Below are 18,419 nucleotides of genomic sequence, written 5' to 3' on the forward strand. Positions count from 1 at the left end.
GGTGGGGACGGCAGAGGGGGCATGACGTCACGGCCCTGTGTGCCGCGCGTCACGGCCCGCGCTCAGGGGCGTTGCCCGCGCCCGGCAAGACGCTTCTCCCGCCACGTGACTTCGCAAGGCAGAGGGAAGAGAGGCGGCGGACGCGCTGGACTGGAACGGCAGGCACGGGGGCGCGAAGACGGGAGGCAGGAAGCCCCTCCCCCGGGGTGGGCACTGGGCGGAGCGAGTTTCCAGCACCCTAAGGCACACGTACGCAGCCGGAGGAGTCATATCGGTCCCTTCGCGGATTGTGAGGAACAGACCGGGTTAGTTTCCGCCGGTCTCATCCCGTTCCCGTGCCTACAGGTGTGGGTTAGCAGGCCTGTGTCCGAGTCCCAAACAGAAAGCGTCCCGTAAGGCTGAGCGGTCACTGCTCACCGGGGCTGGGGAAAAAGAACGCACGTCTGAGGGAAGCTCCGACTGGCTTAGATTGCACCTGAAAGAACAGTTAAATGTTCTTAAGCCCCAAACTACAAGTTGATTCCCTGCGTTACAGTGTTTACTGTAACGTGAATAAAAGTTACACTCGTTTTTATCACAAACTTTTTTTGCAGAAATGATGGGGACTGTAAAAATTAGCGAAATGGAAGTAAAGACAGGAAGAAACATGGGTATGACCTATACCACCTGTGACCCTGGTTTGTAGGGAACCACTCTATTTTTTTCCAGAAAATATACCTGCAGAGTGGAAATAGAAGCTAGAATAAACAAATGTGATTATGAACATTGCTTTACATTTTGCCACGAAGAAAATAATGGCAGAACTCCTGAAAAATCATGAATAGTCCTGAACGTTTCTGCATCACAAAATGACAATAATAATGATGAAGATGATGCTTTGAATTCCCATCAGGTATTCCTGCAATGAAATGCTGGTGCCATAGCTGCTACTCAAAAGGTCAGGTCCCAACCAGCCTGAAGGACCCATCGTAAGGCTTCCCCTAAGCCACCTCCACCTGAGAGCCATGACCACCAGTCTCCCTGCTGCAAGGCCATCCTTCACCTCCACTTGGTCAGCTGTTTCCTGCCTCTTTCTGATGTAGTGCCCTGTAACACTATCCCTCCTGCACCTCAGTCCAAACCTATTAAAACTGTGACTTTAAAAAAAATAGCATTTCACAACTTTTTTACAATTGACAGCTGAACATGACATTGAGATATCAAGGCTTCCTGCAATGGGGAGCCCATTACCTGAAGAAATCTACTTGAAGGCCTTATACACAAGTTTCTCTCTGGGTTTCATGTCTCGCTGTTACAAGCTAAACGTGTTATGACACTTCTTGGAAGAAACTCGGTTCTTTTTGAAACTGAACACGATATTCCCAGCAAAGCCTTGAAAACACTACATGCAAGGGAAAGATCACTTCCCTCCCTGCACACAGCAGCACCCCTGACCTCTTAACATCCAAATGTGTACCCTTGAGGCTCACCAGCTGCACAGTGGGAGTCTGGGAGAGCCAGGTGGACCTGCTACCCCAGACCAGCATGGGGTATCTGTCGCCTCTGCCACTGGAAGGAATCAGAGAATCGGTTTGTTTGGAAAAGACCTTTAAGATCATAGAGTCCAGCCTGAGATCATGTCCCTAAGCGCCACATCCACACATCTTTCAGGTGCTTCCAGGGATGGTGCCATAACCCACTTCCCTGAGTAGCCTGTTCCAGTGTTTGACAACACTTTTGATGAATAAATTTTTCTTAATGTCCAAGTTAAACCTCCTGTGGCACAATATAAAGCTGTTCCCTCTTACCTGGGAGAAGAGACTGACCCCACCTCACTACAACCTCCTTTCTGGGTAACTGTAAAGAGGCTAAATAACCCCAGATCCTTCAGTTGCTCATAACACTTGTTCTCTAGATCCCTCACCAGCTTCGTTGCCCTTTGAACACCCTCCAGCACCTCAACGTCCTGGTAGTGAGAGACCCAAAACTGAATCCGGTGCTAAGAGCTGCGGCCTCACCAGGGCTGAGTAGAGGAAGACGATCACTTCTCTACTCCGGCTGGCCACTAATTCTGAAACAAAAACGGGAGGCGCGAAGGCAGCCCTCCCATGGCGGAGCTGCCCCGGTCGCCGGTCGCCGGCCGCCGGCCGCGGAGAGGACAAGTCAGAGCCGCCCCCGACCACAAGAGGGAAGCGTGCAGCGCAAGAACTCACCCACCCACCCACCCACCCCGTGACGTCAGCCACAGTTCAAGTTTCTATTGGTCCGGAGCAGCAGTGGGCGGGGCGTCGTGACGCAGAGGCGGAGGCAGCAGTCCGGCTGTGACCCGAACCGGATTTGATTCCTCTCGCTGTCGGCAACGGCCTCGGTCGCCTTCCCTCCAGCCCCAACGCCGCCGCCATGGCTCTCAGCGATGCCGACGTGCAGAAGCAGGTACACCCGCGGGTTCTTGCCTGAACGCGAAACTGCAGCCCTGGAGCGGGCAGCGTGGTGGCCCCGAGGCCTCCCCTAGGTCTGCCTCCTCCGCACTGCGCTCGGCCCGGCCGAGGCCGCGGGGAGCTGAGGGAACGGACCCAGCGTGAGGAGAGAGGCACTGTGGCGGCGGTGGCAGCTTGCAGGCAGCCTCCTTGCCCTGAAGCCGTGCTAGGTGTGAGGCTCAGGTGTGCCTGAGACGACGGGCCATTTGTCTGGTAATAGCGCAGTTGGAACGCGAAGGACAGTGACAGCTCTGCGCCCCGCTGCAGCCACCTGCGGCTGATTCACGTTTTAGCTGTTCAGTAGGGTCTCCTGCGGGTGGAACGGTGGCGTTCTGTGAAAGCAAGGGGAGCGAAGGGGACCTTCCTTCTCAGGGAACCTTCGTGAGAAGGAGAAGTCCCTGAAGAAAGTGAATTTTCCCCTGGTGGGATTGGTTTGACACCCACTGGGAAAAAGTACTGAACCATTTTGATGACATGTTATGCCAGATTATAGTGAAAGGGATCGTTGAGTACTACTACAGCGTGGAATTGCACTTGAAGGCAGATAAATGCATTGCCCTCCATAAGTACTGGCTTTTTAGATGTTGCTCTCTAAGGACGTCCCTTCTTTTTTATTCTTATAGCTGCATTGTATCTAATCAGCTGTAAATTAGCATTTGGGTAGGCTAGTCAGTATTCTAGATTGCCCTTTTCACTTTAGTATCCTGAGCAGAATAGTGCAATCCGGGTTTTCTCTTGCAATGGAAACTTCCAACCCTGAGGTCTGACTGTGCAGACTTCCTCCTGAGGCAGGACACTTTGTCCTTATTGACAATAAACACTGCCCTTGCCTAAAAAAGCTGCTTTGAGCTGGTTTGAAAATGGCTTGCCATGTTAAAGACTGCGTGGATCCAGTCAGTGCTGGTCTGTGGAGTTTCCTGGAGGTGATGATCAGATCAGCCAAGTCCCTTTTGTCCTTTGCATCACAAGTGCTCATGTCTCAGTTTCTCATTCAGTAAACATAATCTCTTGGCAGGGAAGCATCCCATTGAAAAGTAAAATCGGCAGGCTGGGGTTTTTTTTCCCCAAAAGAGGAATTGTGTCATTGCAGTCATTTATCTACAAAGCTTGTTTGGTTTTCCTGCCTCTTCCATGAAGATAATAAAAATAAAGCTGACATTGGGGTGCTCTTGTTCAGCCACCATGGACCTGAACTTCAAAGGTTAGTTCAGAATCACAGAATGTGAGGGGGTGGAAGGGACCTCAAAAGCTCATCCAGTCCAACCCCCCTCCCAGAACAAGTTCACCTGTATGAGATCACACAGGAATGCATCCATGTGGGTTTTGAATATCTCCAGAGAGGGAAACTCCACAGCCCCCCTGGGCAGCCTGTTCCAGGGCTCTGTCACCCTCACAGGGGAAAAAATGTTTCCTCATGTTTCCATGGAACTTCCTATGGCTCAGCTTCCACCCATTGCCCCTTGTCCTGTCATTGGGCATCACTGAGCAGAGCCTGGCTCCAGGATCAGTTGATACACTAAACATGCAATGCAAATAGTATTCCACATCTGCAACCTGCCTGTCATTATTTTATACTCCTCACCTGTTATATACACTGCTTTATACTCCTGTGATCCTGTTACCAGGAAAAGAGAATGCTGCTGGTGGCATGACAGTTCTGCATGTGTAGAAATCCAGTATGAACTTGCCAGTTGATCCTCTGAGCTCTTAACTATTTGCCACGGTGTTATCAATAATTTTCACTTTGCAAATCATTTCCAGTCAAGAATTTTTCCCATTGATAGACTTGATTGCTTTCTTCTGCCCAAGGTGCTTAATAGATTGTTCCATCTGCTCTGGCTTCTAGCTCAGGCCACTTTAACACCTAAAACTTCCCATGGAAAGGATAACCTCACCACTCTTCCTTTCTGCAGGCAATACTGCCATGCCAATGTTAATTTAGGATCAATCTCTCATTTGAAAATACATAACTCTTTCTTTTCAGTGCAACTAAAACCTAATCCTGTTCACAGATGTGCCAGTCCTGTGTGAGTAGGATGAAAAGCGAAAAGAGATTTCAGTACACCAGGTTCTGAAGGAGATAATGCTGTTGAGCCACACTGCCTTGCTTCCCTCTTACTCCTCTTCATTACTCAGAGGACATTTCTTGAACACTCAGAACTATTTAAAGTACTTTTCCAAACTTCAGAAACCAAACCAAACTGCAGGAAGTGACTCAGTAATGCCAGGGTTACTACTTCTGTGCAAAAGTTCTTAGTCTCCTCCAACAACAGGCTGCTTAGCAAAATAATTCCCTTATTTTATATGTCCCTCTTGGGTTTCTTCTGTCACGCAGGTAGATCTTAAAGCTTGGTTTGACCAGTTATCAGATGAGCATGGTAGGAAACTGGCACTGCCCCTGGAAGTGTTGTAGACTGGGATGAAAAGAAACATTGTTGATTTGCTTTTGAGGGTGTAGATAGTGTTAATTTCTTCCACTGCATGTGCTTAAAAGCATCCACTTGTCTGCTCACTTCTGGCTTTTCACCTCTCTGGGTCTTGCCTTGTCTCACTTTTCATATTGGTGCCTTTTTTACCTCTTCCATATATTTCATTGTAACATAGGATCATATAAAGGGAGTCTTTGGTGCAGGTTTATCCAGGCCAAGATTGTCTCATCCACTAAGTGCAAGCAAAAAAAATCAGTATGTTTTCCACTCAAGTACATGATCCCATTCTATCTGCCCCTTGAAAATACTCTACTAGTTTGGTTGGGCCTAAGTCATAGAATCATCGAATCAATAAGGTTGGAAAAGGCCTCAGAGATCATCAAGTCCAACCTGTTGCCCAAGAGCTCATGACTACTAAACCATGGCACCAAGTGCCACATCCAGTCCCCTCTTGAGCACCTCCAGGGACAGTCCTTATGGTGTGCTCCTAATCTTGGGGCTGGTCACAGAAAGGCACATGATAAAGAGGCAGAACTTAGTATAATTGCTTTGCTTGCATTTAAGCTGTTGGACTGATGCTTCATTGTGTTTTGAGGTGGTTTTAAAGAGGTTCCCATAAGTAGAATGTGTTAGTGCATACCAGGCTCTGAGCAGCATGTGATCTACTTCATGTGGTTTTGAGGAACTAGCACTGCTGTCTCTGTATCCTACTTCAGCTCCTCCACACTGAGTACTTTATAAAGTTACATAGAGCTGAACTATATATCATCATTTTCTTAATGACCTTGTAAGGCTTTACAGAATTTATAGCTTCCTTTCCACCCCCCCCCAAGAAAGACTGTTCAGATGTGTAAAGGAACTTCTGATTTTACAGATCTGAGCAGCCCTTTGCTTTCCTTCCCTGGTCACCTAGTGTGGAAGGTCTAGGTTCATGCAGATGCCAGCTGTAGAGCAGGGACTTTTATGTTCATCTCTTATGTTTTATGTAAACAGTACAAAACCTAAACAGACTAATATGTGAGGAGTTTGGGTTGCTTTGTTTGTTTATTTTGCTCATCATGGAGAGGGGAAAAAAGGTGTTCTCATTAGTGAAGAAGGAGGATAAACTTACTTCGGTTTGGTTTGGTTGGGGGTTTCTATGTAGTTGCATATCCAATGTATGTTCTTCTAATGGCAGCTACTGAAACAGCATTATCCAGAGAGATTTGTTGAAATCATAGTTTTAGTGCAATCTTTGTTAAGATGGACTGAGTCTGTGACCTGTGTGCTCCATTTAGGTTACTTGAAAAACATTACAGAATGATAGAATTGTTAGGGTTGGAAGGGACCTCAAGGCTCAGCCAGTTCCAACCCTCCTGCCATGGCCAGGGACACCTCACACTGCAGCAGGTTGCTCACAGCCACATCCAGCCTAGCCTTAAACGCCTCCAGGGATGAGGCTTCCACCACCTCCCTGGGCAACCTGTGCCAGTGTCTCACCACCCTCATGGGGAACAACTTCTTCCTAACATCCAACCTGAATCTACCCATTGCTAGTTTTGCTCCATCCCCCCGAGTCCTATCACTCCCTGACACCCTCAAAAGTCCCTCCCCAGTTTTCAGATACTGGAAGGCCAAGAAGGTTTCCTTGGAGCCTTCTCTTCTCCAGACTGAACAGCCCCAACTCCCTCAGTCTGTCCTCACAGGAGAGGAGCTCCAGCCCTCTCATCATCCCTGTGGCCCTTCTCTGGACACCTTCCAGCACCTCCATAATAGGGGCTCCAGAACTGGTCATAGTGCCCCAGCTGTGGTCTCACCAGAGTGGAGCAGAGGGGGCCATTTCCCTGGCCCTGCTGGCCACACTTCTCTAGATGCAGCCCAGGTTGTGCTTGGCTTTCTGGGCTGCAAGTGCACACTGCTGGCTCATGTTAAACTTCTCATCCACTGGCACCCCAAGTCCTTTTCTTCAGAACTGATCTCAAGCCAGTCACTGCCCAGCCTTTTTTGGTGCAGATGTCTATGAATTAGCAAATGGGTATGAAGTGGCTTACTGTACAAATGAGGAACAAATGCATACTTCCTGTCATCAAAGTTCTTTCTAACAGAAAGTATTTTTGTCTGTCTTACTGCAGATCAAGCATATGATGGCTTTCATTGAGCAGGAAGCCAATGAAAAGGCTGAAGAAATAGATGCAAAGGTAAAAATGGAAGTTCAATGTCAGTAAGTGCCAAAGAGGGGGGGGAAAGTGCAAAAAGTGTCATTGTGTCCAACCTCCTGCTGTGATAGTTGCAATCAGAGCAGTCCTAGAGCCCTTTAAGCTACAGCTTACTTCACCTTATTACCTAGTGAAAAAATTGTGCTGTCAAATGAAGTTCATATCTGGTAGGTTTTGACAAATTAAACCAGATTTGGGCTACTTTTTGGCCAAAGTTTTCCTAGTGGTTCTTAAATACAAATGTATTTGTGTGCAAGCTCACTCCTGTTCTCTAAGCAATCAGGAGAGCTGAGTGGTAAAGTGAACAAATGGAGTGGATTAAGTGGAGCACATTCTCCCACCTCCTGTACACAACTTGGTGTCACTGAGGATTGAAGGAGTTCTCTACATAATGAAGTCTGCTAGGGTTTGTCATAAACTGCAAGGCTTAAGTTTCATTTTGGCTTGGTCTGCATAGTGTGTCAGGCAGAAACATTTAGCTGTGAGTTAAAGCCTTAATATTAGAATCATAGAATTGTCAGGCTTGGAAGGGACCTAAGGGGTCATCTAGTTCCACCCTCCCTGCCCTGGGCAGGGACACCTCACACCAGATCAGGTTAGTAGTCTTGCACAAGGATTTATGCATGTGCCAAAATGATACAAGATGAAAGTTAAACTGGTTGGATTATGTTGCTTAAAATTGGTTTGTAAGCAGGTTCCTAGCTGTACCTAAAGCTGTACCTAAACTGTACCTAAACTGTAAAGGTGTGTTCCTAACTGTGCCTAAAGGTGTGTAGCCACCTGCAGGCTTAATTCTAGCTATGAGGTACCCTAGGTATCCTAGGGAACTAAAACATGTATTTATGTTTAAGGCATGAGCTGAATTGCTTGGAGAATTCTGCACTCAGGTTAAGCCACAAGAGACTAATTTTAATAGTAAGCTAGTGATACAGTGTAGATGTTTACCAAAGAAGTAATGATGGTACCTTGCAACCATAACAATCTGCTTTACACCAGTACTGAAATACCTTCTTGATACTGGACTCAGCTTGTATATTGCTAATAGTATTTAATCACAGAGTGCTAGGGGTTGAAAGGGACCTCGAAAGATCATTGAGTCCAAAGTCCCTGCAGGAGCAGGATCACCTAGAACAGACCACACAGGGACATAGCCAGGTGGGTTTTGAATGTCTCCAGAGATGGAGACTCCACAACCTCTCTGGGCAGCCTGTTCCAGGGCTCTGTCACTCTCAAAGTTTTTCCTCACCTTTACTTGGAGCCTCTTATGCTTCAGTTTGCACCCATTGCCCCTTGTCCTGCCAGTGACCATCACTGAGATGTGATGTTCAGTCCCTTAAACTTTTGGAACTGCACAAATATTTGATCAGTACTAAAGCAGATCTTCCTGATGATCTGCAAACAGAAGTCAGAAGCTGAGATTGGCTTCTCAGGTAGGAACAGGAAAATTCCTCATGTCTTTTCCCATGCTGCCTGGCCAGGCTTTGTAAAAAAGGTAGTAACTATGGTGTCACTGTCTTTGTGTAAGAAGTGCTTTGATTGATGCTGGGGGCACTCAGGGGCTGGGTAGCTTGTTTTAAGCAGAATCTCTTGTGGCCAGACAAGAAACCACTTCTACAAAAATCAGACCTGAAGCTCAGACACAATGAGTTTTGCTTAACAGTATAGAATATATCAATGTGGTGATTCTGTGCCTGCAGTATAAATACCACATGAAAATGTGTCAGCCCAGTGATAAAATAAGCTGCACCTTACTTAGCAAGGCTCCAGCTCAGCAGAACCCATCCCAAGCTGCCTTGGGCTTGAGTACTGCTGAAAATGGTTTGTTTGTGTGGAACTGCACATTGTGTTGTCCTAGCTTGTCTATGATGTGCTCTGAAAGCATGGCTGTTTCATTCTGATTCTGTTTTTTTCAGCCCATGGAATCAGTTTCCACTTCAGTTATTTAATTTTTACTGTAGGCAGAAGAAGAATTCAACATTGAGAAGGGTCGCCTTGTTCAGACACAGAGGCTGAAAATCATGGAGTACTATGAAAAGAAGGAGAAACAAATTGAGCAGCAAAAGAAAATGTAAGTTTCTGAAGTTTAGAAGGCTGAGTTCAGAGCCTGAGCTCTCATTGCTGAAAATCATGGAGTGGTATGAAAAGGAGGAGAAACAAATTGAGCAGCAAAAGGAAATGGAAGTTTCTGAAGTTTAGAAAGCTGAGTTCAGAGCCTGAGCTCTCATTGCTGAAAATCAGGGAGTGGTATGAAAAGGAGGAGAAACAAATTGAGCAGCAAAAGGAAATGGAAGTTTCTGAAGTTTAGAAAGCTGAGTTCAGAGCCTGAGCTCTCATTTTGTTGCTCATCTTAAACAAAACTTTTTCCCTGGTAAACTGTAGCAAATATATGTAGTTCTAGCCATGAGTTCTATTTTGGGGAGGTGGGGGAAGAAATTGGCAAAGATGAGCTACAAGAATATGATTGTTAGTAAGTGTGCTGAGTGAATCTCATCTTTCTTTATGTACTTAATGCCTGGAACTCTACCCTGGTTTGTTACACTGGGACAGAGGAGGTTCAGTTTTGGTGGGTGTTTACTGAAGGATGTGGTTCTGCATTGTATGCAAACTCAGAACCAGGTGCAAACAGGATAACAGGCTGTGCTGTTAGATATTGTAGTATTGCTCACAGGATATTAGGGGTTGGAAGGGACCTCCAAAGGTCATCCAATCCAAGCCCCCTGCCAGGGCAGGAGCAGAGAATCCAACACAGGTCACACAGGAACACATCCAGACAGGGTTTGAAAGGCTCCAGAGAAGAGACTCCACAGCCTCTCTGGGCAGCCTGTTCCAGGGCTCTGGGACCCTCACAGTTCCTTCTGATGTTGAGGTGGAACCTCTTGTGCTGGAGTTTCCATCCATTGCCCCTTGTCCTATCAGAGGGCACAAGTGAGCAGAGGCCCTTCCTTCCTGACCCCCAGCCCTCAGATATTGATAAACATTGATCAGATCCCTTCTCAGTCTTCTCCCTTCTCTCTCTTCTCTGTTAACTTTTAAATGTGAAGCATGTAGTTAAATGTTGCAGTTCTTCTCAGATTCTAATGGATTCATTCAATTTTATCACACACCTTGCAGTCAGATGTCCAACCTGATGAATCAAGCAAGACTGAAGGTCCTCAAAGCAAGAGATGACCTTATTGCTGTGAGTATCTCTGTAGTAGATGCAGAGGTTCTGTTTCTGCTATCTGTTAGAAAATGTTTTAGGCCATTCTCTAAAGAAAAAGATGATTTGTGATTGAGTGATGCTTGCTTCAACATACAAAAATGGTTTTCCCAGCTGCTCTGAAAAGACACTGAGGATTTAGTCCAGCTTCACTAATCTCCTTTAGCACAGTTTCTGTTATCTTCTCCTTTAGGTAAGTACAGTTCCCTGCCAGCAGTATTGCAGACAGTGGTTTATCTATCATTTGGACAGTATTTTGTTTCTTGAAAGAGCAGCACATCTCCCTTGAAGTGCTGCTTATCTGAAGCAGCATTTAGTCAATAAAGCTGGCATGGCTTAAGCAAGGAGGGCTTAAAATGCCACTAACTGGATTTTTCTATCTCCCTTAGTGGCCCCTAGTACACAAGAAGGTTTGGCTTTTTGTTCTAGTAGGTGACCAAGCTGTGTGTTGATGTACAGGGTGAGTAATTGTTTATCAGAGCAGGCTACATTTAACCTCAGCTCAGTCTTACTCCATGGGATGCAAGATCAACATGGTATGTTCTCATTTTGCTCATTACAGAGCTTGCAGGCTTCCTGTCACCTCAGAGCCCCTCAGAAACAGTTTGAGTGTTCCCATTCTGCTAGATGGTGCTGTTGAGCTGTTGGAAAAGCTGCCAGACCTGTAGAAGTCAAATAAAAAACCCCACAGGATAATGTTCTAGTGGGTGCCACCTTGAAAAAGGAGAGCTAGCAGAAAGACAGTCACCACTGTATTCTTTAAGCCTAGTTTCAACCTTCAGATTGTATTCACAGAGAGGAGTAAGGTGGGTGGCTGGCTGAAGAGCTAACTCTATTGTGATAGTCTCTGCTGGGTAATCTCTTCCTCTGTTATCAGCTGACTCACCCTCATGCTTCTGAGTAATGCATAGCACTCTTCCTCATTTTAAAGCATTTAAAGTCATGTGTTGCCAGCTCTTTCTTCCCTTATCAGATTGCCAGTCTCTACCATGAGCAGGGGAGATAAGCAGTTGCAGAAATGCTGTGTTACTCCAGGGCAGACATGACATTAAGTTGTGATAGTCTCCTATCCTACTACTGCCTGTGTTATATTTAAAAGAAGATGCATTCTTCTTCTAAGCACTGTGAGGCAGGCCAGCAAAGAAAGGTTTATACCAAATCACATCATTTCTTTATCTGAGGTGACTCTGATGATTCAGTTCTTAGGGCCTGTTTGTGTTGACTCCAATTTCTTACCATTTCAATCCCATTTGGTACTGACTTGCTGAGAAAAGAGGATAAGATCCATCTACTTCAAATTAAACATAAGCTCTGGCTTTTAAATGTTGGCTTGCATTTGCTTGCAATTAAAAAATGGCCTTCAGTGTCTTAAGAGGGCCTACAAGAAAGCTGGGGAGGGACTTCTTAGGGTGTCAGGGAGTGATAGGACTGGGGGGAATGGAGCAAAGATAGAAATGGGTAGATTCAGGTTGGATGTTAGGCAGAAGTTCTTCCCCATGAGGGTGGTGAGAGCCTAGCACAGGCTGACCAGGGAGGTGGTGGAAGCCTCATGCCTGGAGGTGTTTGCAGCCAGCCTGGATGTGGCTGTGAGCAACCTGCTGTAGTGTGAGGTGTCCCTGGCCATGGCAGGGGGGTTGGAACTGGCTGATCCTTGAGGTCCCTTCCAACCCTGACCATTCTGTGATTCTATGAGAAATACCTAACCTGAATCTTTTTGTGCTAAAAACATAGATTGGATTTCTTTGCTTGAGCACAAAGCTGGAAGATTTTCTTTGGGTGACTTTATTACATTACACTAGGTAATGATTCACAACATAGTTTAAGTCTGAATTCAAAGTACTGTCCTCTTACTGCTGAGGTCTCCCCATCTCATGAAAAAGGGATTGCTGTCAGGTTAGAATGGGATCAGATCAGGGCAGGGAGAAGGGAGCTGTTGGGAAGGGGATAGTGTGCCATGCACAGAGACGAAGGTCTAGCTCAGATGAGCACCAGCTGGAGTGTACATTTACATGTTGGCAGGGTGTGATAGCTATAATAGGAGTACAGAAAGTTGGTAGGCATGAAACCAAATGCCAAACAGATGGGCTCTGCTGATCTGATTTCTTCTGAATGTAGGATCTGCTGAATGAGGCCAAGCAGAGACTTGCCAAGGTGGTGAAGGATGCTGCCAGGTACCAGACATTGCTGGATGGACTAGTTCTACAGGTGACTATTTAAACTGTAAACAATAGATGGTAGCAGCTGTATCCTCCTGGGTGTCTGTCTTCCCAAGCAGCCTACTGGAAGTTACAGTTACATTGGAGTCTAGATCAAATATTGCTGGGTGATCTCTGAGTTTTAAACATCACTTCTACTATACCTTTCAGTCTCAGGTTCTGAACAGCTTATTTTGAGCTGTAAGCCCCAATGTGCCCTTGCACCAGTTTCATTGTGAGATGCCTACATATACCCTGTAACATGCATGTCTAGGATTCACACTTCTTCAAGCCTCTCTAAGAATCAGTGTTTGACACAAGGTGTTTCTCCAAATCTGGAATTCTGTAGTTTTCTGCTTTTAAAATCATTTTGGTGCTTGGAACTTAGAGGTCCTGACACTGAAATTACTGTTGTGTGCCATGTGCCTGTGACAGGCATACAAAGCAGAAACAAAAGCTTTGCTCACCTGGAACACCAGTCTCCAACCCCAGAAATGAACAGCTAAAAATCCAGTGTTGGCCAAGGTCAGTTGTGTGACCAGTGGTGCCACCTCCTGGTGTGACTTGGTCCTCTTACTGGAACCTCAAACCAGCCCTGAGCTTTCCTGTCCAGTTTGATAGCAGAGTTTCCTAACAGTGTTTCCTGCCAGCTTGTGATTTCAGTTCAGTGTTGTTTCCATGTCCTACCTGTACATCAAGCAGAGCTGTCTCATTTTTACAAGGTGGCCATGTCTGTCTTGGTTCATTAAATCTGGTGCAGGGAGGGTTCTACTCATCAGTAATCACAGCTGGGCTAGGTGATCATTGTTGGTCTCTTCCAGCTGGAGCTAAACCCATTCTATTCTCTCTCAGGTATTACTGTAGGAACTTGTTGTGGGTTGAGGCTTATGTCCTAACCATAATAGATGATTCCTCCAGAGGGTACAAGGAGCTGAACAGTCCAGCCCAGTGGGTGGACACAGGAAGTTGTTATTCCACTCCCACAATGCCTCCATCTCCCCTTCTATAAGGGAACAGCACAAGCTGTCCCTTCTCCCTCCCTCTCTCCCTTCCTGGCAGGCTCCCTTAAGTTTGCTATGTGTGGGAGTAGGGCCTGGAGCGACCTGACTGGGGCCTGGAGCTGGCAAGCTGAATTTTAAATGTGTCAGTCAGGTTTGATAGGGGGCAGGGGGGTGGAGAGGCATGGGGGGAGGGGGGGGCATTAGAGGCCTGGGGGTTTGGCCTGGTTTGAGGGAGGTTGTATGAAGCTTTGGCCTAAGGAGGTTCTTTGGTAACCCTGGCTGTGATGTGCTGCAAAGCTTTGTGTGTTGTATATGCTTTGCACTGTAATGTGTAGTTATGACTAGCATTTCCAGTTCTATCCAGTCCTGAGGGGAGTGTTTAACTCCTTTGAGAAGGGTTAAAGAGCTCTGTCTCACTCCTTAAACAGAGACAAAACTGCAAGGAAGGAGTAGTTAGAAGAGGCATCAGAAACAACTGTGTGTCTTCAAGAGCTGCATAGGAGAGTGTCAGCTTGTCTGCATGCTCAGCCTACTGAAGCAGCAGTGATCCTTATGTGTGTGTGTAAATTGTATGGGCAGCTCAGTGCTATGGTGCATATGTTTAGCTGCACTTGAGTTCCAAACCTGAAGCTGACAAAGAAACACATCAGCCGTGGTTGTAGGCTCTTGCTGAGACATTGGTGCTGTCCCTTCAGAATGAGGTGAACTTGAGAGCAAAGAACTAAATAAAAGAGGCCTATATTGGCAGGCTCCAAGTTTCAGGCTCCTTTCCTTTCTTGGGGTTAAATAATTTCAAGACAAGTAAAATGCTGACTTTCTGCTGCTGTAATGATTCTCCTGCAGGGATTCTACCAGCTGCTGGAGCCCAGGATAGTTGTTCGGTGCCGGAAACAGGATCTCCCTATGGTTAAGGTAAGACACCTGGAACAGTTTGACAGTATCCTGCTCTCAAAGGCTAGGTCCTGACTGCAAGTATTTGCTGCTCAGATCCCATCTGTGTGACAGGAAAACAAAACAAGCTAACAAGCTTTGCTTGCTTCACTTGTGCAAGAGAACAAGTATGCTGTTCAAGTTGGGGATCATTTGCTTGGTTGGCTATTCCCTAGGAAACTTGAGACATCCTTACAATATTAAGAATAACAACAGGGTTTGGCTGATACTGAAGTACATTTGAAAGTCAGAGTGAAGTACATTTGCCTAATTAAAGGCCTCAATCCTTTCACTTTGTTGCTGCAAATGATTGAGTGGCCAAACTCAAGTGGTATGTGAGCATTTGCCAGTGCTAACGGGAGGTTTGTCTCGTGTCCTAGACTGCTGTGCAGAAGAGCATTCCCATCTACAAAAATGCCACAAAAAGGGATGTGGATGTTCACATCGACCAGGACAGCTTCCTGCCAGAGGAAATGTAAGGACAATGGGAGTCTTTTATACAGAGCACTAAACTCATGCAAGTTTTCAAGCCACTGCTCCTCCAAGAACAGTCTCAGAGTATTCCACATGCAAGATCATAGGATCTTAGAATGGTCTGGGTTAGAAGGGACCTCCAAAGTCATCCAGTCCAACCCCCTCTGGAGTCAGCAGGGACATCCTCAGCTAAATCAGGTTGTCCAGAGCCTTGTCCAGCCTCACCTTGAATATCTCCAGGGATGGAGCCCCAACCACTTCCCTGAGCAACCTGTTTCCTGGGCTGGGGGTGTTCAGCCTGGAGAAGAGAAGGCTCCAGGGAGATGTAATTGCCACCTCCCAGTACCTGAAGGGGGGCTACAAGAAGGATGGAGAGGGACTGCTTACAAAGGCCTGCAGTGATAGGACAAGAGGCAATGACTTCAAACTAGAGAAGAGCAGATTCAGACTGGATGTTAAGAGCAAAGTTCTGCACCATGAGGGTAGCAGAATGCTGGAACAGGTTACCCAGGCAGGTGCTTGAGGCACCTGGAGATGTTCAAGGTGAGGCTGGACAGGGCTCTGGGCAGCCTGATCTAGTTGAGGGCGTCCCTGCTGAGTGCAGGGGGGGTTGGACTGGATGACTTTGGAGGTCCCTTCCAACCCAGCCCATTCTGTGATCGAAAAGAAGTTTGGGTTTTAAAACTCCAAAGATCTTCTCTCTGTGTCTGGCTTGCCTTATTAGCCCTGATGCAGGAGAATTACTCTGCCACATTCTGGCTTGGAGATGTACCACACATTTAATGGACTTCTTTTCTTCTGCCTCCCCCTTTCTAGTGCTGGAGGTGTTGAAATCTATAACAGTGATGGTAAAATAAAGGTTTCCAATACCCTGGAAAGTCGGCTGGACCTCGTAGCCCAGCAGGTGAGTGACTCCAACAGTGGAGGTGAACAGGATGTCATGAACTTGTTTCATCTTGTGATTAACTCCCAGTGTTTCCAGTGTGGTAACTGTCCCAGTAGTGTGTGGGACCAAATTTGAATGTGGATGACAAACAAAAAGCTAGTTTTGATTGGAGTGAAGCAAATGTTACCTACTGCTGGTGCTTCTCTGCAGCAGAGGGGGCTTTTCCCTGAGTGCTGCCTTTTGTGTTAAGCATGAGCACAAAACTCCAGAAATTCTCACTCAGACTTGCTATGAGGACACTGCAGTCAAGATACTGAAATGCTGAGGCTGACTTGAATTCCTTAAGCTAGCCTGTGGTAGTTCCAGGCTATGCCTTTAAAATTGTGTTACAGGGAAGTAGAAGAATGTAAATAAATCACCGTTGTGTGTGAAAAGGAAACCCAAAGACAATTCCAAACAGTTTCATTGGAGAGAGATCTGCTGTAAGACTGCTTGTACCAAAGCATTCTGGGGGCTTCTCTTCTCTGCTCCCTTTGTGCTGTGAAGGGAGACAAATCTGCTTCTGCTTGACCTTGGCTGCATTGTTTTGGTGAAGTCTAACAACTACTTTTTCCTCTGCTCCTTTCTCCCTTTTGGGTAGGGGTGGTGGGGCAGAGGGACAGCTCTCCTGGTCTCTTGTGTTGTTAATTGTAAATATGGTAAATCCTGGATACTTTGTCCATATTCCTTGCACTCCATTGTAGATTGCAGTTTTGCCTGTAAATGCAGCTTCCATCTGCTTCCAGCTGAGTTAGTCTGGCAAAGTTAATGCTGGGGGGGAATCTCAACCCACTATGTAGCCTTAGCACTGGAAACTAGCTGATACCTGTTATACCCTAGTGGGCAAAACCTAGCTCTGGCCTCTCTTTCCTATGCTGCAGTCCTTTAAGTCTAGAGGGCAGGTGGTGATATGTGATCAGGCAAAGGCTTCAGAACACTCAAATGGATGGACTTGTTAAATTCACAAGCTAACCTAGCTGGCACACAGTGCCTGCACTGGCAATTGGGGTGTCCATTGTGTATAACCAATATCCTCTTTCTTGACAGATGATGCCAGAAATCAGAGTGGCTCTCTTTGGTGCTAATGCCAACAGGAAGTTTTTGGACTAAGACTCTATGAGGGAAGGTGGGAATCTGTTCCACTGCCATACTGAAGGGGATGCAAAAGCATCTGCTGGTTTGGAATCTTGAGATGTAACATACCTTGTCACCTACTATCTGTTCTTCAATGGAATAATTTTGCATACCTGCTGTGCTTAGTCTCTCCACTTGTGGTTAGAATGTGTTGCTTGAAGGATGTGAAGACATGCATATTCATCCAGCAGTGACACTAGGAAATGGAGGTGTGGGGGCTTTCCTTGCCATGCTGTAGCTCTCTAAAGACAAGTGCTTCTTTCAGGGCCACTCTCTTTGCTTTGGCCACATCTCTTTTCAAGTTGTTTAATCTGTGAAGTAAATTCCTATGCTGCCCGTGGGAAATCCCTTTTCAGTTAAGGTCTTCAGTGTTAGAGAAGGCATGCATTCCTTCCCAGGGGCAGGAGCTAAATTCATGTTCCTTGGTCAGGCATTCTTCTGTTCTGTATATGTGATTTGAAAAGGAAAAAAAACAAAGAGCCTGAGCCTGTACCACATTATTTATTGAAATAAAATTGTGTGTGTGTGACATTCTTTGTAGCTTCTCTCTGGGGGATTGGCAGCAGCTCGTGAAAAGAGGGCTTGTGTGGGTGTAAGGCCTCACTGCTTGAGGGGTGTGTGTAATAACTGTGCTGTGAAGCCAGAATTCAGGGGCCTGGAGTACTGTCAAAGCTATTTGCTTGACTAACAGTAGGTTGTATGCAAGCCTTTGGAACAGGGCTCTAGGATAAGCTTCACTCTTATCATACAATCAGTAAGGTTGGAAAAGATCATCAAGTCCAACCTATCACCCAGCACCTCATGACTAACTAAACCGTGGTTTCATGTGCAGACCCCTTTTGAACACCTCCAGGGATGGTAACTCCACCACCTTGCTGGGCAGCACATCCCAGTGGCCAATAACTTCCTACAAAACAGGTCAGGAGTTTTGCTCCCTCAGTCTCTGGCAGGAGAGAAGTAGAGTGTCACAACCATGCTACTTAAATGCAGCAAATGTAATCCCTTCCAGGTGACAGGTTTGTTGCTTCTGTGCAGGAGACCCAAACCAGAGTCAGCTGCTGCTCCTGAACTCCTCTTCCTGGTGTTAGGAGCTGTTAACTTGAGTAATGGTAACACAACTCTATTCATGATCTAACTTGTGAAGTTATACTGACAGTTCCTTCTCCTTTGCTTCTGCAGTAAGGGCTAGTATTGTCTCCACCCTCTGTGGTGTAGGACAGAAACATTCCTGAGGTGACTTTCCACACAGCAAGCCCCTGCCAGAGTTCCTGACTCTTCACCTCGCTAGCCCTCAGTTCTGAAACCTGTTTCATGGAAATAAGAAACCCCTCAAATGATTTGCTGCTTGCCTGTGTTTCAAAATCATCATCTTTAAGTATTGCAGTGATTGAGGAATGGCAGAAATGGTACCTGGTGCCAGGAGCAGTACTTGCCACCCTGCAGCAGCATTGCTTTATGCAGTGGCTTTAACCTGAGGCCCT

At 46.3% G+C, this 18,419-nt stretch overlaps 1 protein-coding gene across 1 annotated transcript; it reads left to right on the plus strand.

Annotated features, from left to right (window-relative positions):
- Positions 1-2,273: 2,273 nt before the first annotated feature.
- Positions 2,274-17,454, plus strand: ATP6V1E1 (ATPase H+ transporting V1 subunit E1). The gene is made up of 9 exons (XM_009905457.2): positions 2,274-2,412; positions 6,997-7,062; positions 9,039-9,148; positions 10,192-10,258; positions 12,395-12,484; positions 14,319-14,387; positions 14,786-14,880; positions 15,696-15,783; positions 16,852-17,454. Exons 1-9 carry the CDS (start codon positions 2,380-2,382, stop codon positions 16,912-16,914), a joined length of 681 nt encoding a protein of 226 aa, XP_009903759.1. The 5' UTR covers positions 2,274-2,379; the 3' UTR covers positions 16,915-17,454.
- The last annotated feature ends 965 nt before the right edge of the window (positions 17,455-18,419 follow it).

The sequence above is a fragment of the Dryobates pubescens genome, chromosome 15, assembly GCF_014839835.1.
Source record: "Dryobates pubescens isolate bDryPub1 chromosome 15, bDryPub1.pri, whole genome shotgun sequence".
Lineage (NCBI taxonomy): Eukaryota > Metazoa > Chordata > Aves > Piciformes > Picidae > Dryobates > Dryobates pubescens.